The sequence below is a fragment of the Crinia signifera genome, chromosome 1, assembly GCF_055691185.1.
Source record: "Crinia signifera chromosome 1, ASM5569118v1, whole genome shotgun sequence".
NCBI classification, from domain to species: domain Eukaryota; kingdom Metazoa; phylum Chordata; class Amphibia; order Anura; family Myobatrachidae; genus Crinia; species Crinia signifera.
Window position 1 is genome coordinate 249607905 of NC_139217.1, and position 24905 is coordinate 249632809.

General features: G+C 38.3%; 1 protein-coding gene across 3 annotated transcripts in view; it reads left to right on the plus strand.

Moving 5' to 3' along the window:
- The window catches only part of CPLX1 (complexin 1), a 170779-nt gene extending 153250 nt beyond the window's left edge, over nucleotides 1-17529 (plus strand). For all 3 annotated transcript variants that reach the window (XM_083179968.1, XM_083179976.1, XM_083179982.1), the window contains one exon: nucleotides 14901-17529. In XM_083179968.1, coding sequence (XP_083036094.1) covers nucleotides 14901-15098 — 198 coding nt within the window. In that variant the 3' untranslated portion in view covers nucleotides 15099-17529. The remainder of the gene's footprint in view (nucleotides 1-14900) is intronic.
- Nucleotides 17530-24905: the final 7376 nt, after the last annotated feature.

Here is a 24905-nt window from a genome sequence, read left to right on the forward strand (position 1 = left end):
GTGTTTCAATAGGCTCCTTTATTTAAGAATTCATGAATTTTCACTTGCACCTTAAAAATTCCTAACTGTGTTATCATGTACATTAGCTTTTTTTGTGACCATGCTAAAATTGTCATACAGTAAATATATATATACACACACTTTTTTTAGAAAATGCTTATCTTGGATTCACATTTTTTATAAAAATATAAAAAACTGAATCATGTTTATTATGAGAATGTCAAGGAGCCATTATTAGATGTAATGTTCTGTAACTTTTCATCTGTGCCATTGATTTGCACTCAGCACCACAGTGATTGTTTTCTTTGCCCTTCTGCTACTGAATTTGCAAACTACAGTAACACACATTCAGTTGCAAACATCTTAACTTTTTCTATCTTTGATATTGTGTTGCATATCATTGCATACATCTGATCCAATAACACACTCCTTTCATCTAGTATTTATTTGTATTATGGTACTGTAAAAAAGTTTGAATTTTACATGTTTTTCTTCATGGTAGCTATTAACAGCCTACTATGGTACTGTAATAACACGGATAATGATTCCTGCTACCAGGGGAGTTCTAGTGTGAGCTACCATGGCACTCTTTGCCACTGGGGGTTCTTGGTGGTGACTACTGGACAAGATCTCTCTCACACACATCTGTGCCATGGGAAAAAGTCCAGTAGGTCCACAGGGTATGTTTCCGACTGATAATAATTCCTCTTATATACTGTAGATTTAGTGGATTGTTGCTATTTATTATTGGTGAGTTTTTTTTTCTAATCTGGCTATAATCCTTAGGGTTTGTGATATTGAAATGACAGCAGTAAGATTGACTCATCAGCAGTTAGATGTCATTGGCATCCAAATCCATGCTGCATGTTCTAAAAGCACGAAGCTACCAATGGAGCATAAACATCTATCTTAGTCGCTGGGTATTGATTTTTATCCCAGTTGTTTGAAATAGAGATTAAGTGCATTCTGGAGGCTTGCGACGCTGTGTTCATTTTAAAGCAGATCTTTTGATAGTATAAAGAAGTATAAATAGGAATTGGGTGTATACACTATTGTTCATTTTGACAAGTTTGGTATAGAAAGTTTTAACTCTCCTTTCAAAATGTGAGAATGCTATTTCCCCCTGGTTTATTTCTTTAATGCTAGTCTTACTGTCCTTTGACTCTGGTCAATAATTTGTTTGCATCGCCAAGTGCAGGAAGACATTACCGCCTCTCTACGGGGAGATGTAGCAATCATTCTAACGCGGACAAGTGTCTCTAAGTGTCATTACCGTCTCTCTACGGGGAGATGTAGCAAACCTTCTAAAGTGGAAAAGTTTCTGATAACAATAAATCAGCTTCTAGCTATAACTTATTATGTACATTCTAAGTGATACGTAGAGTCTGATGACTGCTATGGTCAACTTCAATATATGTCTTAAAAACCACACGTTAGTAAATATAACCACTTGTTCCTATTTGAACAAAAAGCTCACAAAGGAGTAATCGGGCGCAAGAAATAAAATATGAATTATAATTATCTATACATAAAACTATAAATATATATGAAAAAAGAGGTATGAAAACTCTGGTAAATGGAATAATTAAATAATTAAATAGATAATTATGCCAAAAAAAAGAGTAAAAATTGTGTGGGTTTAACTTTAATCTGCTTGAGGCAGCTCCCAACATCAAACTGGAAATACATACAATTGCAATTAATCTTAATTTTGGCTGGTATATGTATATATAAGAGAATATCACACGATTTCTATAATTAATAATGTATAAGTATTTAATTGCATAGAATATCTAAAACGTAAATAAATGCAAACAATATAGAAAATTAATGGGTAGACACACTCCCGATGAATGAACCTATACTGATATACTTTGATATATCTTATTAATCTCATTCAGCAACAAACATTCCAAAAGGTATTATTGGGACTATGTAAAAACCGGACCCGGACTAAACTCCAGGCCGCTGGACAGGACATCAAAATCTGCAGTCCGGAGCTTGTAGGGTCCGGTCCGTGGCGTGTCCTGTCCGGGGGGGTCCCTGTGATAGCTATCACCAGGGACATGGGGAGGGGAGATTAGAGCCTCCCGTGTGGTCCGGACCATTCAGTTTTTGCTACATGCCCGGACCATACAGGGAGACTTTATTCTACCCCTCTCCTCCACTACCTGGTTACAGGTGTCAGTCAGCCCCCCGGACAGGACACCCGCCGGACCAGAGGCTACCAAAATGCAGAGTTTGATGTCCGGTCCGGGGGTTTTGTCCTGGTCCGGTTTTTACACATACCCGGTATTATTTAGTTAATGTTCCGGGGGAACCACCTTCATTTAAACGGTCTCGTTCTTTAATTGAAATCTCACCACAAATGGTTTAATATCTCTCTACAGAAAAACTGTAGATTTGCTGACACTGTCCTGACATTTATATGGCAGTTGGTTTGTGGAAAGAATTTGTTGGAAAAATGAGTGCACAATTGCATTAAACCCACCGATCTCGCCTGTGGGCTGTCAACTAGCAAGGGAAGTGATATGGAGGACCCCCAGATGCACTGTTCGGCAGCAGCAGCAATGATGTTAAAGGCACACGGGCGGCTTTAGCAACACCTGCACGGCAGCCGTCGTCTGTTGATGAGCGGTCGGTGATGTAATCAGCAGGGAGCGATCCGCCTCTCTCCTGCTCTGAGATGGTAACAGTGGGTGTTCCAGAGGGTAATAGCGGTGGGTGAAGTATAACCCAGCAATTAGAGCAATATGTAGATTGGCAGGAGGAGATTCGTCCAGCACAATGAAGATGGTAATCGATCAGGTTAGCTGAATGTCGGGGTATGTGTAAGAAGACTCCCAGAGAATCTTAAGGTATTTATCCGCTATCTCAGCAGTGGTTTCATCAGAAGGAAGTCTGTTGCTGAATGAGATTAATAAGCTATATCAAAGTATTTCAGTATAGGTTCATTCATTGCGAGTGTGTCTACCAGTTTATTTTATATATTTTTTGCATTTATTTACGTTTTAGATATTCTATGCTATTAAATTAAATACGTATGCATTATTAATTATACAAATCGTGCAGCGCTCTCTTTCTCTTATACAGTAGACCGTTTTTAAGGTTGCTGGAGGAGGCCGTCGCCTCCTCTAGCATCCTCAAAAACTGTCTGCAGTATGGGGGCAGCCATTTTCCGATTGTCACTTTTTTCATTAGCAGCAGTAGCCGGCAGAGCCGGGACCCACAGACAGAAGTGCCAGTGGCAGGGGCAGATGGCAGTGAGTAACAATAGCCCCACAGACCCACACCTTCTCAGCGCATCTGCGGGACTATAGTTACGCCACTGCCTTCCAGCACTATACCAGTGACCCTGTCACATATATATATATATATATATTGTGTATATTACCTAAATTCATTATAATTTAGGTAATGAAAATAGGTGTTCCAGATGTTTACATGCAAATGGCATTGAGAAATTTAGAAGAAAATCCTGATTTGAGCATGATTCTTTTAGCCACTGTATTTAAGATTAACTTGAGAAAAAATCATTTAATGCATACTGTAATCCTAAGCACGTACTGAAGGCTTTTATGTAAACTATTTTGCTTTTTCTTTGCAATCATAAATATACTTAACAATTGTATGACCTGAGGGATAGACCTATAGTTTTTCACTGCTTAATATTTTGACTTACTGTCATACTTTATGTAATTATGTCATACTTTATGTAATTAGGTAGTATGACTTATTAGAGAGAAATAAGCGTGCATTAAAATTTTCTGAAGAAGCATTTTGAATTGTTTATTAATACATAATTTCCATATTATACTATATGTCTACATATTTAGCATACATCCTATTCGCCTTGGTACACAGGACTGGTGTGCCTGTAGGCAACAACAGATGGAAATTTCATTTAACATAGTACACCAATGTCTTATCATATTATCTAAAATCTTGTTAGCTGATCGTCCTTCATTTAATATTATAATTAACTGGCCACTGGAAAGTGGAGATCTCTCATGAAAAACAATAAAAAAAATGTATGTAAATATCTTAGTGGCTATAAGTGACATATATATATATATATATATATATATATATATATATATATATATATGCAAAGAAATCAAAGAAGAGACGCACCAATGAGCATATGTAGATTGGCATATGTAGATATGTTCAACACAGATTTACTGCACACATAAGGCTCACGTACATTTAAGGTTTAAAATATTATGCTTGCCAGCCTGGTAGAACACATAGCCACCGTCGCCCTCTCCGATAGCACAAGACGCCGCCGCCCAGCTGCGGCGGCGTCTTGTGCTATCGGAGAGGTGTGGTATGGGAATGGGACAGTCAGAATTGGGATGGTCATTAGACCAATGTCGGAATCCCGACCACGGGAGTGAGCGCATAAATCCCCTTGCGGGCTTGCTCCGCTTGCCACGTTTCTCTTACCGCAGGTTATATTCTCCCTTTTATGAGGGTCATGGACCTCATGAGGGAGAATAGTCCCTGTAAATTGGAATTCTAACTGTCAGGCATTTGACAGTTGGGATTCTGATGTTGGTCTACTGACCATCGGAATCCCGACTGTTGGGAGGTCATCCGGCACTCACTGTTGGAGCCCATGTTCTTGCATGTGTTTTTTTTCTTAATTTTAGGTGACTTTTAATTTCTTATTGCCTCAAGAAATGTGTAGTGTCCTGGGACAGTTTAAGAACTTACTGCTGGCAATATATGTTTACTATACAAATGAGCTGAATAAACATACAGTAGTAAGGACAGATTATAAATAATGAATAGCATTTTCAATAGAGGAAAGAAGAGGTCTTTTAAATAATACAACACATTTCTGATCAGATCAGACAAGCCTACTGGAGACTTAATTTAGGAAACAAATTCATTGTATCTAATATATTATATTTCTCTGTAAAATGCCCTCAAGCATACTTTGGCTAACTCAATATGATTCATTATTAAGTAAAAGAAAGTTTGAATAAATAATACTAGGGAATTATTTCCAAATGTACAGTACTGTATGGTCCTCATTAATAAACAGAGGGAAGATCACTCTTTGGGGAGATGTACAGTACTAAGCTTATGAGAGTGATAAAGTGGATAGAGATACTGGGGTAGATATATTAACATAATGTGCGATGATATCACCTATCCCCCTTGTAAGAAAGTAGCAAATGTGGGAGGCAGTAAGCAGGGGCAGGTCCAGAAGAAAATGAAAAGGAGGGGGTGCCATGACAGGGCAAGCAGCGTTGGTGATGTTTTTGCGCATAAAAGGCATGCCTGCTCCTGGGGAAGTGGGTGTTGTCTTGAAAAAAATCATGGCCTCACAACAAGGGCTGTGGCCTCAAAAGGAATACTGTATCCATATGATGGGGTCAGGGGATGCCTTGAAGTGGCAGAAAGTGATAGGAGAGAGTGATGGGGAGATATTGATGCAGGGTGCGGAGAGAGGGGTGAAGGCAAGAATGTATGTGACTGGGGAGGAAATTAAAGGCAGTGGGTGCCAGAAAGGCAGGTGTGACTGGAAGAGGCAGATGTTAAAAGGGATATACAGTATTAGGTGACTGGGGCGGCAGTGGGTGACATAGAGAGGCGGGGGTGACATAGAGGCAGTGGGTGACAGAGAGAAATGGGTGACATGAAGGTAGTGGCTGATGGATAGAGGGAGGGATGACAGGGAGATAGAGTGTGAGGTGACATGGAGCTATGCCCAAGCTGCTAAACCTAATAGTGTCCCCGCTACAGTTGTCCCTCCTAGAGGTGACCAAGCATAGGCTGCAGCACAGGTGACTTAATCAGTACCTCAGTAAATTTGATTTAGTCATCTGTGCTGAAGCCTTTGTATCAATAAAACCTGCACTGTTGGTTTACTTTGAGGTCCAAGGATGGGAATGCCTGTGATAGAGAGTATACATAACCAACAATTATATTTAAAATAAGGACATTATTTTCATGTAGGTCTATTTTGTATATTGAACACTCTTCCCTAAATGAAAGAGTCCGCAAATGTCATCTTTTCATTTATGTGTGATCTCTTTGGCAATTTTAAATGTTGCTATACATAATCTAAAATAGCTTTCATTTGTTAAGTTTGACATTTTTTGAAGACCGAAAGTATAATAAATGTATATTTACCTGTCTTAGATGTTATGTGTAAACTTTTATGATGGAGAATAATAGGCATAATAAGTAAGTAGTGTGTTAAATAAATAAATAAATGTGAAATGATTGCTTTCCTTTCTCTTACTTCAGTATACTGCATATGTTTTTATAATTATCTCTAATATGTAATTGATTAACGAATACACCTGTGTACCTGCCAGGTGACCTGGGAATCGGGAGCTGTTAGGGGTCCTGAGGAGTCAGTTTGAGAACCACTGCTATACTGCATCATTTATTTTATACATCAGCAGTACTGAAAGAAGCTTAGGAAATTTAAATACAAAATAGAAATAAACAGTTATATTTACATTGAAACAAACTAACTTGTACGGTTGCATAGAACTGATGCTTAAATCCTATGTAACATTACAATTTAGAAGTTTTTCTATGTAAAAGAGTAAAGAAAGTCAAATTGAACTCCTATTCACCACCATTACATATAGGCCCTTATTCTAGTTCACTCTTAGAGGCAAATTCCTTCTCAGATGGACAAAACCATGTGCACTGCAGGGGGGCAGATGTAACAGAGAGAATTCGATTTGGGTGAGTTATTTTGTTTCTGTGCAGGGAAAATACTGACTGCTTTATTTTTACACTGCAATATAGATCTCACTTTGAAGAAAAACCCCACCCAAATCTAACTCTCTCTGCACGTTATATCTGCCCCATCTGCAAAATGGTTTTGTCCATTTGAGAAGGAATTTGCCTCTAAGAGTGAACTAGAATAAGACCCATAATTTTGATGATAATCTTAAAAGGGGGAAAAAACAGCTGGCGTATTCATGTTATTTTAAAGATTTGCTGTCTAAATGATTATTTCACGTGCCTTAACCCAGCATCATAGAAATCACTTTGGCTGTTGAAAGATTATTGAATTAAAGCTTGACAACTTCAAATTACTTGGAAGAGAGTTTAGAAACCATGTTAAAATAAGTACAAGTATAAAGAGAATATAAAGCATAATCCTTTAGAATGCAAGCTCTCACGAGCAGGCCCCTCAACACTCATGTGCTACTCCTTCTGTTAAGGTGCCCATACACTGAGCCGATTTGGGACGATTCCGATGAATCAGGCCAAATCGGCTCAGTTTGATGTCCCCTCACGTCCGAAGCGCGGTCCCATGTGCATTGAACCCGAGCCAGTGGTGGGACCTACTGGCTGTCTGACCACCCAACCTGGGACCTCCCTCCCCATGCTGCAGGCACCATGGTCCGGGCAGCTCATAGTGGCGATGGGGTGGGCAGCTCATAGTGGTGGGCAACGGGGTCCATCTGAGCAGAGGCTGGGAGCTTGTATCAACATTTTGCCGAGAGGCAGGGCGGGATGCGGCTGCTGAATATTTTTAAATGACTGGCCAGATGTTGATTGGCTGAGAGAATTCTCTCAGCCAATCAAATGGGAGGCAGCTGATTGGCTGAGAGAATTATCTCAGCCAATCAGTGTCTGGCCAGTCATTTCAAAATATTCATCAGCCGCATCCCACCCCTCCGCCCGGCACTATGCTGCTACAAATTCCCAGCCACTGTTGCTGCTCAGACCGACCCTGCTGCCCGCAACTATGAGCTGACTGCCCCCCACCACTACCACCAGCTGGCTGGACCCCCTGTCTGCCCACCCACCACCCTCCCGCCACAGCAGCTCCCTGGGAGTAACAGGCAATAAATCGCATGCGATTTATTGCATGTAAAAATGGCAATTCAAAGTGCCAGATCGCATGTAAGCATCCCGGGGAGCTCAATGGCAAACTGGTCTTACTTGTCCTTAGGACAAATTGGACCAGTGTATGGGGGCCTTTAGACTATCGTCTAGTTCATACTTTCTACAACGGCAACTAACCCTCGGTTTCTGCCACCCTGATGCTTATTTCAGTGTCATATCCAATGATACAGCAATGTTTATATACCTTGTACATGTCCTACACCTTTGCATGTACTGTAAAGCGCACACGGGGCGACGGGGAGCCAGTTCTGAGCGACATGCTTAACCACGATTCACTCAGCACACATCACTGCACACCCACGATGTGTACTGAGTGATCCATGTGGAGCAGCGTTTAGCCTATGCTTATAGGCAAATCACTGGGATCGTAGCAGGATAGACAGTGCATGCACTGTGTATCCCTGCGGACAATGGCAATGCTTGAGACCACACATTGCCATCGCCATACCCTGTACACACAGAGCAATCCTAGTCAGATCGCTTAGAAAGTAGCCCAAATTCACCTCATGTGTCACGTCTTTAAGTTGTTGTTTTCATGATTTGATCATTTGTTTATGTAGTTTGTTAGGTACTTTGGAATTTTAGTGGTACCATATAAATAAAGAATAATAATTATAATAATAATCTCTAGAACTAAAGCTTTCATCACTCTACCAATGTAATTGACAGTATTCCTTAACACAGGGGGACAGCAAATAACAAAAGTATGGCATTAGCTAATCAGGCAGTTTGCGCTGTATATGGAGTATATGCACCAAGTCAATCAGAATTTATTCTATTCCTAAATTCATTTGAATGAATGACAGATGAGACTCGTACCTCCCCTGAGAACGCTGACCGCACATCACTGCTGGGAATAATGCTTTAGTTTAATCTGTTTAAACTATATTGGGTACTTGTTTCCTAGCACGGCGCCCATCGCATATCATTACAAACTTATGCAATGGTATGCAATGTGATAATCGGGTAAATGACCCGGATTGTACAATTTAATATCGCACAGCATCGCATGCCAGCAAATGGCATGCGATGCGATGCGATTTTTAATTGTACAACCCTGATGGGTGCTTACAATGTTAACTGCACCCCCATTGTCCATGCCACCCCCACTATCAACGCCAACCAAAGTGTGGCGAGTGCAGCAGTACACGTCTTCTGACCTTTTCATACCCCCACTATCCACGTCGGCGTGGAGTTGATTTTAGATAGTGTGGCGAGCAGATGCGGAATACATGTTAAGTCATCCGCGTCTGCTCGCCTCGCTGCGCTCGCCACACTATCTAAAGTCAACTCCACGCCAACGTGGATAGTCGGGTTATGAAAAGATCGGAGGATGCGTACTGCTGCGCTCGCCACGCTTTGGGTTGGCGTTGATAGTGGGGGTGGTGTGGACAATGGGGGTGCATTTAATATTGTAAGCACCCATCTGGGTGCTTGTAGAATTAAATATCGCATCGCATCGCATGCCACTATATTGTATGCGATGCGATGAGATGTATAAGATGCAGTATGATAAAAATTGTGGGCACCGTGCTAGTAAACAAGTACCCTATATTGTTTCTGTGTATAAATTAAATGTCTTGTTTTGGTGTAATCATGTAAATATTTTTTACATTTTTCATTATGCTGTAATCACTTTATAATTTAAGATCAGTAAATTATGTTATAACTTTGTTTATTGGTTTACAAACGTTGAAAAACTTTTTTTTTTTTGGACTGAACATGTAGTGAAATCTAATTCCAGAATGTATTTATCACTTCTGCTTTTGGAGCACAAAGCTCATACAGAACTGATGGTGTATTTTATTGATTATGATTAGAGAGCAAGAAACAACTTAATGTACTTAATGGCACTGAAGTCTTTCAATGACAGCCAGGTACTAGTCAGGAAAAAAGGTGGAAAGCATCAGAGTAAGGTGGAAAGAGCCTATCACTAGCAAATCTACTTATACCCTGTTGCATTAAGATTTAGAGCAGGGGTAGCCAACTGCAGTCCTACCAACAGTTAATGTTTTCCATGTCTCCTCACAGCATCACAAGTGAAATAATTAGCTCCACCTGTGGATCATTTATAATGTGTCAGTCAGTAATGAGTGCACCTGTGTACCTGTGAGGTGAGCTGTAAACTGTGAACTGTTGGTAGCTCTGGAGGATTGGAGTTGGCTATGGCTACCCCAGGTTTAGAGCAACATGACTACTATAACTACAGTAGGTCTGAACGATAGTATGGAATAACAGATAGTATGGATTTTATGGAATACTGTATGTAAAATATTTTTTTCTAGTAGGGTGTCTAAAAAGAAATAGATTTATTTTCTAATTAGTTTTAGAAATAATTAGCATCTTGTCTCTGACCTATTAATACAAGTATGTCAGAGACAAGATGTAAAATATTAAATACAACTAATTTAAAAATCATTTCATTTCTTTTTTTTTTAAGTTGTACTCTGCATATAAAGCTAAACTAAAGCAGATAAAGCAGATAAAGGTTTTTCATATTTATCAGAAAGTTGTCTTAATAATAATTGAGGACATTTTATTTTAAATCAATCATTACATCTGTAATATATATTTAAACAAAATATGATTCAAAATTATTTTATTTTTTGGTCATACAGTATATATAAAACACCCTAAAACTGACACCATCAGCGAAGGATCATTTGGAAGATTTCCAGTAATACCACATTGAATTATTTAACCATTTGTGTGCCAACATCTCTGTGAGAGATGTGTAATATATCCGCTAACAATGCCAGCGTGGCTCACATTTGTTCAAGTGCCTTGAGTCCTGTTGGAGAAAGTGCGCTATATAAATTAAACTTACTTACTTATATAAATTCAAAGAAAAAAAAGATTATATTTCCTTTATAAGGTAAACATTACAGGTCATTACAATGTATAAAAATGTTTGCTTAGCAATTTGTGGTTTAAGACATACGTCAAGTTTATATTAATTTCTTTCATTGGTATGGAGTAATGCAATCTGTGGAGTCAAGTCTATTTAAAACCCAATTACTCTCCTCATTAGATTCTTAACCTGGCTCCAAAAGCTTTTTAATTTATTACATGTCCAGAAAATGTGTAATAGGTCTCCTCTTTCCTCCATACATCTCCAACAGATATTTAAGTTTGTGAGCCAGAACTTGTTTATCTGGGGTTAATTATATTCCATAGAGGAGGTTCATACATTTATCTATAAATAGATTTAGACATCTTATATACTAAGTTAAATATGTTGATCCATTCCGCTTTATCCAAAGATATATTTAAATCTTGTTCCCATTTAGTTTGGCATTCCATTTTTTCTTCTATTTTAGTGTTTATAAAAAGTGTAAACCAATGCGTAATTCCTCCTTTTTGATCTCTACTATTTATTTTATTGATTATGTTATTTGGGAGGTCTTCCAACGCATCTTTGGATACTGGGAATCCACCTAACCAGCTTCTAATCTGTAAATACTTACAGTATGAAAATCTGTTTTTGGGATTCCATATTTTAATTGTATCTGTGTGAATGATAGTAATACATTATTTGAGTATATATCTTTCAACATATTTATACCTCTTTCTATCCACATTTCCAAGTTTAAATCAGGGATATATTTAGATATTGTCTGAATTTCTATATGTTTTAATGGACTAACACATTTTTACTTGTGTATTTAATAATGAATCCCATATCTGTAAGGAAAAATATAAGTTTTATTGGAAAACCATTACTTTAAAGTATCTGGGAATAAATGTAGTGGATAAAGAGGAAAATCTAATTGAATATAACTATACCCCAATTTTGAAGCAATTAAAAAAGAAAGTTAAAGATTGGATAAATTATTAAATAAACTTGATGGGGAGAATAGCAGTATTAAAAATGCTCTTCCTACCAAAGTTATTATATATGTTTAGAGCAATTCCGAGACAATTACCAAAATATGGGATTGCAGGAAGTCATTATTTAACACCAATATAGTCAGAACCATAGCAATAATTTAACAGGGAAAGTCTTAAATTCAACTGAAATTATATTTGACAATATATAGTTAAGACTGTCTATTAAAGACTGTATTTACTGTACACTAATGCAGCAGATAAAGTGAAGAAATATTGTATTTTAAATCTGATGTTACCATCATCTAGCACACAATAGTAGTAGGAAATATTGTAAATTTTGGTATTACTGAATTATTTTAACTACCGGTATATACTCTAGAACACCATATAGTTTGTTTATTTGGCATTACATTTATGGTTGTGAGCTTGACATTATATTCATATAATCATTTTACATGAATTAGTAGAGAAAATATAATTTGTACAGGTAATAATAGTTCTAATTTTCTGCATTCTATAATGTTCTATTTGAAGTCTGAGTTCACTGAACTACTGTAAATGTAATGATCACGCAGCACTGTTAACACCCCAGGATGGCAGAGTAAATAGATAGGATATACAGATATAATAATAGTAAAATATATAAATGCAAATGCTTGACCAGTTCACAGGAACATCTGCCTGCCTATACTGTGCAGAGTGTAAAGAGTATCAAACTGCAATTGTTAATTCAAAATGTCTGCCACATCTTAGTATTTTAATAATGGTTTACATATTTTATGCAAATATAAACCTCTGTATTATGCCCTTACTGTATGCAAAGCAACATGAATCCTATTGGAGATTTATGCAATAATATTAATATTATTATTATTATTTTATCATATATAGGGGGGTATGCAATCGGGTGTGGTATAGGGTTCCGACAGTCGGGATCCAGACAGTCATTAGCCCGACGTCGGGATTCCGACTGGCCGGACTCATGGCATGTGCATCAAAGCTCGCTATGCTCGCCACCTATTCTATTCTCCCTCTATGGGGCCGTGGACCCCCATGAGGGAGAATAGCTGACTGTCGGGGCCCCGTCCGGCACCCATGCAATCTGGGATCACGGCTGTCAATCCCCGCCAACAGCTGTGATCCTGGCCCGTTTGCTGTCAGATCGACCACATAACGACAGACGGGATTCAATGTCCCACCTGCCGATGGGCACAAAGGGGGCTTGGCCGTGAAAACGGCCATGGATTGTCGATCTGCGGCCTGGCTCATGACACTCCATGGCCATTATCGTCAGAACGTGCCCGACAGTAACTGTCGGGCCCCTTCTGCCGTGATCCTGCATCAATACTGTAGTGAGCCGGGAGCCGCCGATACTTCCCACATCGGAAATAGTGGTGGCACATTAGATAACCGCCTTAATGTGGACATTGTGAGTATTTACCTTCCAAAGGCCCTCCTTTAAAGGAAAAGGCAATGGATTTACAGTATAAACTGTATATATATTAATTTGAACTATAGTAGTATGTTCCTTTTGTCCTGTTTTAATTTCCTTTTCCATTGTAACTATGACTTTATTCGTTATTAGCAACACTGTCCAGACATGCACTCTATTGTGTATAAATGGTGTACAATACAGTAGATTTAGTATTTGCTACTACCACCTAAATTAACTTTTCTGGCTTTAACCAGTTGCACAAATCATACTACTGTTGTTTCTGTGAATAAAGATTATGCATATGATGCCCTTACTAACATTAAAACAGCTTGAATATGACAAGCTACTGTAAGCAAAATTATACTTTTATCAGGGAGATTTAGATGCACATTTCCATCAACAGGAGCCTCTTCCCATGATTAATCTAAGTTCTATGTTTTGCAGGAAAAAAAATCTATTTTTTATTACTGCTTAATAATATTTTCATTAAATGCTATTGTGACAGAATTTTTAAAGTAATGTTCCACTGAAATATGTTATAAACATTTGCTGAATATATACTCTATATCAGGCATTCCCAACCATGGTCCTCAAGGCACACCAACAGTGCAGGTTTTAGTGATATCAAGGCTTGAGCACAGGGGACTTCTGGTTAAACCATCTGTGCTGAAGCCTAGAGATCACTAAAACCTGCACTGCTGGTGTGCCTTGAGGACCGTGGTTGGGAATGCCTGCTCTATATCATTGACAGTGGTATACTAACTTGATGGACACTTCTAGCGTTACCATATAATTGCATTCTTGATACAGTGTTGACAATATTCTGGCACAAAAAAACCTTCCATGCAAATCGTGCTCTTCAAAGCTTCACTAGGCATTGTTCCTTAGCATGAAAACATATTGATCACAATTAAAAAAATTATCTTAAAATTTAAGAACAATTGTTATCAGCTAATGCAGCTGTTTTTCTGTTCAGGGTTAAATTACAGTACAAGAATCCTTGTACTGTATTTGAAATGTTTAACTGGAAATCCATTATGGGTTCTAATAGAACATAATTTGACCTTTTGTTCACTTTAAAAAAAAAATAAGATTGGTAGAGGATATTTTTGTTTAACTTCTCTATCATTTATCATTGACTAGACAATCTTTGTGTCTTATATTACCTGACTGTAAAGATGCCTAGACACGGAACGAATTGAAGGACAATGTGGGCGTTCCCAATCGATTGGAACAACCAATCGTTCAAATAGTTCCTTGAATTGTTAATGATGTGTGTAGTTGCTGATCGTTACCTTTGGTCCATGATGCATGTAGGAAGATCATAGACATATCTTGTATGAAGTGTAACAAATTGTTTTGTGTGTAGGCATGATGAAGGATTTGATACACTTGTGAATGATATTGGATCGTTTCCGGCATTGTTCCGTGTGTATGCACCTTAAACAAAGTAGACAACTATACAATTATTGAGTTTATCACCTGATATCGGCTGATCAGCCGATATCAGGTGATATAGGTACTCACTGATTGGATAATTGTTCTGAGGAATTGATCTTATCTGATATGCAGAGATATCTGTAGAGTGTGATGTAACTTAATGGTTCCACTCTTCCATGGGCTGGGGCAGTACAGTAATAATAAAAGTAACATCAAACAATGTATGAAATGAATGCAAGAAATATTATTTTATAAATTGTTATATTATATATTTCAAGTCATTTTTTCCTTTTGTTTCCAGTATGGCATAAAGAAGAAAGAAGAGAAAGAAGCCGAAGCACAAGCTGCCATGGAAGCAACATCCGAAGGGAGTTTGACGCGTCCAAAGAAAGCAATACCTGCTGGCTGTGGGGATGAAGACGAGGAAGAGGAAGAAAGCATTCTAGACACAGTTATTAAATATCTACCGGGTCCACTTCAAGATATGTTCAAGAAATAAACAACAGTAGACTGTGAGACTGTTTAAAAATAAACAGAAAAGCAATGGATTTCCCCTTGTTTAGTGGGAGATTTCAGTATTGCCACATGCTACCCTCCCTCCCATCTCTAAACCTTTGCTCACTCTAGTCCCTCCACTTTCTTTTTTCCTTTCCTTTTGTACATAGTTACATACAGTAGACACTTCTCAAAGGATGTCAAGATTATGAGCTGCAGTCTACGCAATTTTATTATAAGCCATAGTACAATTGTATGTTCAATCCGGCAGTTGTGTACACAATCAACATTATACTTTTCAATCATGTAAATTCATTATTATCCAGTGAGAGTCATTGGGTTGCTGTTAATGTGATACACAGTTTCTGGCCAGCTTGTAAATGATCAATATTGATTTGCTTCTGGCAGGCTAAAAATGAGAAACAAAGAGGCAACTTATCATTAGGATGTAAAGTGACGTTTAGTATCCATCTCATGTCTATGTGACAGTAAGAGAAAATTCAGAAAATGAACCATGTTGACCTCCTTTGCGTGGGACTTCATAATGAACTGTAGAACAGCATCGGATATAATATAAAATATATAATAACTATACATAACTCACAAACACCCTTTTCTATTTAATCCCAAAAATTATGCAGGATTTTATAGAGAAATATTTAAAGTTGTGTTTTTTAAGGTTTAATAGAAATTGTACTTTCAAAATTGTGGTTACTCAATTTATTTTTTAATAACATTTCCTTTTAAGTACGTTATTGCTAGAGGTGATTGAGATAGCACAAAGCTTCAAATTATTTGTACCATGATTAACATTTCAATAGTCACTAATCCGGTATTTTTCAAATTTGTCCATGTGCTGCATGTTAATATGCAAATTACAATGCTAAGTGTTTTACTGGCAAACAGAAACTAGCAGAGAATCAAGCTTTGGAATGATTCATGTCCTCACATATTGAATGTATACTGTGCCACTGGATGGAATCTAAATTTTACATTGAGTAATAATTACATACCCTTAGTTTTTGAACATGACATTTCTATGGAATACACCAGAAAAAGAGAATAGTGGAAACTAATTAATTTCATAGCCAAGTTCTACCAGCAAATGGTGTTGTGTTTTGAATCGATTAAATCAGTTCCCAGTAAATTTAAATTGTTATTAACAAAGGACCTTGAAGTTCTAATGCTTTCGAAGCTGGCTGTATAAACGAAGATGTAAAATATATTGTTGCATTTATTCTATAACAAAATGCAAAAGTTAAACAATGCAGTGACTAAACTAATCAATTACATTATATCCTTATTCACCTCGAACAATATACCACTCAATAACACAGTGCGGGTGAACATGCCAGTCCCAACCCAAAAACCATAATTCATCATAAAATGGAAATTAAAGTACTGTAGCTTACACTGTTGTGTCCGCAAATGCTATAAATGCACTTTCCAATATTTTAATAAGCTGCATTAACTTTGATAAATTTTACTATTTTAATGCGTTAATCTATTTTTTTTTTATTTATTTAACAAATGTAACATGAGGCTTTAATGCAAGACCAAAGAGAAGCCTGGTTCATTTGTTTAATTAATGCTGAATATCTCTGTCACCCTTCATTGCTTTCTGTCCATAAATATGTTTAATCTCAGGTAATTGAGGTAGTCTTTTGTAATTTTCTTTGTCTACTAATTAGGAAGGGGTGCATCACATTAAACAAGGCCTAAGGTTCTACCAACGACTGAGTGCTAGATTTGCAATCTCTAAGAAAAAGAGGGGATTCATCACCCTCCAATTGTAGAGGGTAAAGACGTTTATTTATTTATTTATTTTCATAAATGACATCTACCTTTAGACAAAGCCATATATAAACAGACTGCAATATTAATTTTGAATGCTACTATGTGTAAAAGAGAATAGATCATGTGTTAATTTGCACTGGAGTCTCTCGGTCTACGTTTAGTGTGTGTTAGTTTAGTGTTTTCCCCTTCTGTGTCAGAGTAACACATATCAATGCTGCTCTCATGTATCTTTTGACAAGCTTACTGATATACTGTTGTCATGTAACGTTACAGATTTGCTGTTGTGAACTAAATGTATTGTCTTCTGTGTATGCTACGTTAATATGTGTTTCCTCTCTATGTTCGTAAAATGTTTAGGTAACAGTCTTTTAAAAAATGTTTTCACACTTATAGAAGTTTATCCGCTCAGCCATAATTTTGTGATTAGCTGAATCATTTTGTAATTTAAAGGCTCACATACTCAGACCCGATGCATGCGTCAATCTCCTCAGTGACAAGAGGAAGATATAGAGACTTTGTGAATGTATATCTCATTTGTATTTTGCCTGCTACTCCTCATTGCATGATCTCAGTTCAACTGTTCTTTTAAAATTGGAATCACAGCCAATAAAAAATAAAGTGATTTCATGTTTTTTTTACATTGTTTTCAATTATTTTATTTGTTTGAATGTAAACAAATGTAGTTATTAAGAATACCTCATATTTAAAAGATACTGTGACCCATGTATAAAGGTTTAGTGGGTATTCAATCCCCGCTGCTATATTCAACAAGGGAAATAGCGGTGAGCGCCTATTCAATGCTGTCTTTCCCGACAGCATTGAAGAGGCAGATCAAAAGACCGACCCGACTTTAAAAGCTCGTTTTGCCAATAACGGCCATGAATTCTCAAAATCGCGGCCGAATCTCGACAATACACGGCTGTTTACGTGGACATGCCCCCTTTGTGGCGATCGCCCGGCGGGACCTCAAATCCCGCCTCGCGATATGTTGTCGAGCAAAATGAAAACAGGCCAGAGTCACAGCTGTCGGGACGGATCGGTAGTCGTCACCCGGTATTGAATAACCCCCTAATTGTCAAAACTGAATCATTGACCTCTAATATTTGGGATGGAACTGCGGATGATGTCTAGCTTCACAGATAAACATACACTACACAGAGCCTTGCCCTTATAACAGTATGGTGTTTAAGGCCCTTGGCAGAATAACATTCAAATGTTACTGCATCTACTTACCCATCTACATACTTAACCATGTGTAAATTAAATATTGGCAGGATCTACATTATGCTCTCCTGCATTAACTGTTGAACATGAGTTATCCTACTGCATATAAATGCCTCATTAAGATTAACCTCTCTATGGAAACAGGTCATTTATGTTTAAAAGGGAACTTTATATTAAGTATCTTTGAAAGCTATTCTGTAGCCCTTCAGCATACAGCCATAAAATATATTTGACAAAGGTTGGGCAGCAGGTTTAAGGCAGTTGATGGATCAAAAGAAGGTACAGAAAATCATTACTGTACTTATGTAAATTAAAACACGTACCAAATTAGCAAGTTAATGGCATGTTCCCTCTTTGAATGGACAAAACCTGTAATTGTTGTTAGAGATGTGCAGATCAGTTTTTTAGAAATCCGAACTCATCCAAATTTAAGGGATCCAAGTCAAACCAAGTACTGGCTCTGGACCCTTTATGGGATCTGAGTCAAACCAAGTGTAGATATGGAGCTTACCATGGGTTGGAACTCAAATTTTTGGTCTTGGATTGCTTCTAATTCCCTATTTTGCAATTTCACACTGATTAAATATGACTAGAAAATAATATTGCTGTTAATAATGATGTAGTAACAAAAATATGTCTAAGTTAAATTATTTTTAGCTTTTTTTATGAAGTAATCTAAATCCAAAACTAAAACAAAAAATAGCAAGAGTCTAGTAATAGTAATTTTTTCAGTCCATATATATATTTATATATGTATAGAAAAAGATTGTCAGGAAATGAAAATGGCCTACTTGGTCATGATGCAGTGGGAATATGAAATTAAACTGAATAATACAGATATTGGCCAAGATTTACTAACAGAGGATGTCTATTTCACATGGGATGTCGCTATGGGCAACTAATTAGAATCAACTTCTTATTATTTAGTACCTTCTAGAAGATAATAGATAGTATCTGATTGGTTGCCCAAAACAACCACCCATGTGAAATAGAACTCCCATTTTAGTAAATTTCCTCCATTGTTCATGTTATAAACTACAGTATAACTAGAATTGGACATGGTGTGGTGCTATGATAAACTGCTTAATGTCATGTTGTGCAACTGTAGGATAACACACTGTACTGGAGGCAGATCCAGAACAAAATTACAGGGAGGTTACCATGACAGGGGAAAGTGTGAGTGGAGGGTAATATTTACTAACAAGAGGGGGTGTGGCTTCAAAGGGAATGCCGTGTTTGAATTACAGGGCAATGCCTTTGAGAGGTAGAGGGTATAGAGGGGGATGGGGAGATAGTAATGCAAGGGTTGAGGCAGTTGGTGATGGGAAGAGAGAGTGAAAATTAGAGAACCGGTAGGTGACAGGGTAAGGCTGTGGGTTATGCCAGGAAATGGGTGACTGGGATTTAAGTAGGTGATACCAGGGGGAGGCAGCAGATGACAGGGAGAGGGTGACAGAGTTGAAGGGGAGAGATCTTGGGAGAAGGAGAGGCAGTGGGTGACAGAAAGAAGGTGATGGGGATAGGCAGTGGGTGACAGGGAGAAGTAGAGGGTGATGTCTTGGAGAGTAGATGGTGACATGAGAGAAAGTGTGATAGTGACAGAGAGGCAGAGGGTGAGGTAGTGAGTGACAGGCAGAAGTGTTGAGTGTTGCCAGGGTTTGGGTGACAGATTCAGGGAGAAAGAGATTGGGAGAGAGAATGAGAAAGAGACAGAAAAACATAGAGAGAGAGAATGAAGAAGACCGGGAGAGAGTAAAATAGAGAGAGAGAGAATGGGAGAGAGAAATGGAGAAAGAGACAGACAGGAAGAGAGCAAGACACGGGGAAGACAGGGAGAGAAAGAGAAGAAGAGAGACAGAGAGAGAACAAGGAAGAGAGAGAGAGGATGAGAGGGACAGGGAGGTAGAAGGAGAAAAAGAGACAGACAGAGGGAGAGCGAGATGGAGAAAGCTACAGAGAGAGTGAGAGACAGGGAGAAAGAGGAAGAAAGAGAGACATGGAAAGCAATAGAGACAGGTAGAGAGAGAAAGGAGAAAGAAAGAGGCAGAGGGAGAGCAATAGAGGGGAATAGAGTACAAGAAAGAGACAGGGAGAGATTGAAAGACAGGGAGAGAGAAAGAAGGAGAAAGGCAGGGGGAAAGTTAGAAGAAGAAAGAGACATGGACAGAGTGAGAAAGATAAAGAGACAGGAGGAGAGCGAGAACCAGGGAGAGACATGGGGGGTTATTCTAGTCCATTCTTTCTGACAAAATCCTTCTTAGATGGACAAAACCATGTGCACTGCGGGTGGGGCAGATGTAACTTGTGCAGAGAGAATTCGATTTGGGTGGGGTTTTTCTTCAAAGTGAGATCTATATTGAAGTGTAAAATCATGCAGTCAGTATTTTCCCTGCACAGAAACAAAATAACTCACCCAAATCTAATTCTCTCTGCACATGTTACATCTGCCCCCCTGCAGTGCACATGGTTTTGTCCATCTAAGAAGGATTTTGTCAGAAAGAGTGAACTAGAATAAGGGCCATGGTGAGAGACATAGGAGAGAGAAGGAAAGAGAAAAGAAGAAAGAGACAGAGAGAAACGAGAGGAGAAAGACACAGGAGCAAGAGATGGAGAGAATGAGACAATGAGACACAGAGAGACAGGAGGAGAGAAAGACAGGAGTGAAAGAAAATGAGAAAGAGAAGGAGAAAGACACATGGAGTGAGAGACAGGGAGAGAGACACAGGGAGAAAGACAGGAAGAGAGCGAGAGATGGGGGAGAGTTGTAAAGCTGGCCATACATCTGCAAATGTGTTGTCAGATCAGGCTGATTGGAACAAAGACCTAGTAATGGATCAGAGCAAATGACTGTTGACCATTTGCTTTGAAATGCTGGAAAACTGACAAACTGTCATTTACAGATTACCAGGTTTTTGTTCCAACCAGCCAGATCTGACAATAAATCTGTAGCTGTATGGCCAGCTTAAGTCTGCAGGAGAGTGGCGTCCGGAGTCTTTTCTCTTACCCAGCATCTTACACAGTCAAGTGAGTGAGTCTCCAGCTCTTTAGTGCAAAGATGGCAGCACTTGTGAGGAAAAAAACAGAAAATCAGTCAGGTAAATCATTATAAGTGATTCATTTACTGCCTGAGACTACTGTATACATTTAAATCTATCAATCTGTACAAATTTTTTTTACATTTACAAAATTACTGTACAGTACGGGCCTGATTCTGGTTCACTCACAAAAGCAAATTCTATCTCTAAGGGATAAAACCATGTGCACTGCAGATGGCAGATGTAACGTGCAGAGAGAGTTAGATTTGGGTGTTATTTTGTATCTCTGCAGGGTAAATACTGGCTGCTTTATTTTTCACTGCAATATACTGTAGATATCAGTTTGAAGTACAAACCCCACCCACATCTAACTCCCTCTGCACATGTTACATCCCCCCCCCCCCCACACACACACACACACACACACACACACACACACACACAGCAGTGCACATGTTTTTGTCCATTAGAGAGAGAGCATTTGCTTTTGCAAGTGAAGCAGAATAAGGCCCTATGTGTATTGCCATTTGTCTCCCAAATCCAGAGTATGCACTGTAGATATACCCTAAATGTTACATGTATTATATTTCAACAAATGGATGCACACAAACTGTATGCTATTTTATGTCAATCTATTTAGCGCTGAAAATATTTTCATGCTAAGCGAAAAATCACTACACAAAAAATTGATTTCCTATAATAATTAAATTAAATCACATTAATTTGTTCACAAGTTCCTGGTAATTAAATCAAAATGTATCTACAGCTTCTCTTGCTACCTAACATACCTGCTAACAAATTGAAATGTTATGGAATATTGACAGACAGCTGTTAAACAATTGTAGCATTTGAAAACTATATTATATTATAAAATAAATTAGGGCATTTACTATATGAAGCTACGCTTTGATAATTTTACGGTGTACAAAACATGTTGTCTACATATACAGTGGACAGTATTCAATGTGGCCGGCGAGGGGGTTAAATGTCGGAGATCGCCAAAAACAAGTGTTTAACCCCGGCACCGGCTGCTCACCATATTCAATGTTCTGGGGGAACCCTGGCTGTCAGATGACGGCGAGGATTCCCCCAAACAGCGAGGCTTGCGGCTAATGCAGGGAGGCCACTGCATTTAGCCGCAAACCTCGCTGTTTTATCGGCCACACACACCATTTCCTTGTCGCTGTAAAAGCCCAGTGACATGGAAACAGCATGTGCAGGGGGTCAGTTGAATACTTACCATGTGGGCTGTGACAGCAAGCAGTCAGTACTAAAAACCATTGAATATACCCCAGTGCAGGGGTTAAAGTGAGGGGGAAACGGGGTGGAACTGAGTTCCACCACCTCTAATGGTGAAGTGGAACATTTTAACCTCCACATTGGCCCTGGACAGTAATTCTCACAGAAAATCATTTTAGTTTGCAGGGGGATGCCAAAAACCCTACCAATGGCCCTGTCCCTGCCTAATGGGGGGGGAGGGGAGGGGGTGTTATTAGGTTGCATAGAGAAATGAGTTCCCCCACTTCTGCATGACCACTTTATGCCCTGCCCCAGTGTATGTCCTTGAGGGTTAATGCATTTCTTCCTTTGAAGAATGTCTCCCTCCTGTACCTTGTCCCTAGGTATATTTTAAAGTTTTTATAATGTCCCTTCTTTTGTTCTCTGCTCCAAACTTGTTAAGATTTGTTAGTCTTTCCCAGTAAGTTTTGTGATGTAGACCATGCACCATTATACTGTAGCTGCCCTTCTTTGTACACTCTCCAGCATATTTATATCATACTGGAGATATGGCCTCCAGAACAGGGACCATCATTCTAGATGAGGCTGTACCAGTGACCTATACTTTTTTCCTGCTACTAGTTCCTCTCCCTATACAAACAAGCATCTAACTTGCCTTTCTCATTGCTTTTGTTGCATTGCTTCCCTGCCCTTAAGTCACTTGAAATAGTGATTCCTGGATCATTTTCCTCCGCCTCAGTAGTTTCCATTGTACTGCACTTGATACTACTGTATATTTTGCCTTTGGGTTTTTAAGTCCCAATTGCATGAATTAAAATTTCTTAGCATTATACTGTGGTTGCAACTTTCTTGACCATTCATCAAGTCTACATAGATATTGAATCATTTTTTCACTCCTCCCAGTGTGTCTTCCCTGTTGCATAACTTTGTGGCATCTGCAAAATGACATATTATGCTTCAAAATGTGACCAACAAAGATATTAAAGAGCATTGGTCCAATTACTCCACTGGTATAATTTCCCTCCATAGAATGCACTCCATTTACAACTTGTTGTTTCCTATCCTGCAACCAGGTTCCTATTCATTTAACGTTTTTTTAATCCAACCCCTAAATTAAGTCTAGATATGCTTCATCTACAACTCCCCCTTAATCTATTATTTTACTGTTGAAGTCAAAAAAGTGAATAAGATTGGTTTGGCATGATCTTCCACCAGTAAATGTGTGCTGTTTGCCATCCTGTAAGTTGTTTGGTTTAAGATATTCAATAACACTTTTAATAGTGTTCTGGTCTGTACTTCCTCACTTCAAGTTTTGTATTTTCATCTATATTATTTTTATAAATGTCTTTGCAACTTATCAGTGGCCTCTTTCCCTCTCCTTCTCTAGTGAATGCAATTGGAAGGTCTCCCTCCACCAAACTCTCATTCGTTGTTTTAAGTCTTAGTAGTCCTCCATTAGATTTTCGTCTTTTACTTATAAACTTTAAAAAAAAAATGAACTCTTTCTCTACTGACTGGGTTATTTTCTCCTCAGCTTCTGCCTTTGCACCCTGGCTCACCTTCTTAAATAGTATACACATCCAGGCATAATTTCTTCTAAATGCAAAACAGGTCTATGGCATAAAAATTGAAAGCGCTTTAAACTTAAAAAAAAAAAAAAAAATTAACACAAGATGGATTATGATACAGTTTAGTTCATTATTTCCAAATCTTGGGTACATTTTAATATCCACTTTGAATAACACTCTTTAATATGAACAACTTTTGATTCTTGTGTGACCTATGTATAATTTATATTGAAACAAGTGCATCCCCACTGAACTGGCAGATGACTTTTAGAAATGTACTTCATCATGGGACACTTAAAATAATCAGTGAAGTTAAAATACTTGGATACAAGTAACATCTCTTGGAAATTAATTATCTGGTCCAGGACATTTTATCCTCTATTGGGTTCTCTGTAATCATTCTGTATTCATTACATCAACTGGAGCTATTTCCATGCAGCGCTGTGTTTCATAATGCAAAAACTGTTTAAATAGAGATCATTTTTCCATAGAACATGAAGGAAAGCAAACAAGATTGACAAAATTATGCTGGTGTGCCCAACCACTTTAACACTGTCTTATGGCTTCCTTATGGCCTATATCAGAATAATTTTTGGCAGACTGCACATGTGCCATGATTAAATGGCACATGTGTCAGGGTGCTGCTGCAATCCTGCCACAATAATGATTTATTTGCAAAGTGTTTAATAGTAAGGAACCATTTTGGGGAGGTGATGGGAGAGGATACAAAATGCATCTCATGATGTAGTACAGCATAAAATTTAATAGACACACAGTAAAAACATCACACTAGATTCAATGTTAAAATCTACAGCAGAACAGTGTCAGCGTCAAGGCCAGAGGCAGAACTCTGGGAGGCAATGGAGTCATCTGCCGCCGGGCTCCTGCCGGGCTCCTGCTCCCAAGGGGGCACTTCTCCTCCCCCTGGAAGTTTAAATTAGTCATTTA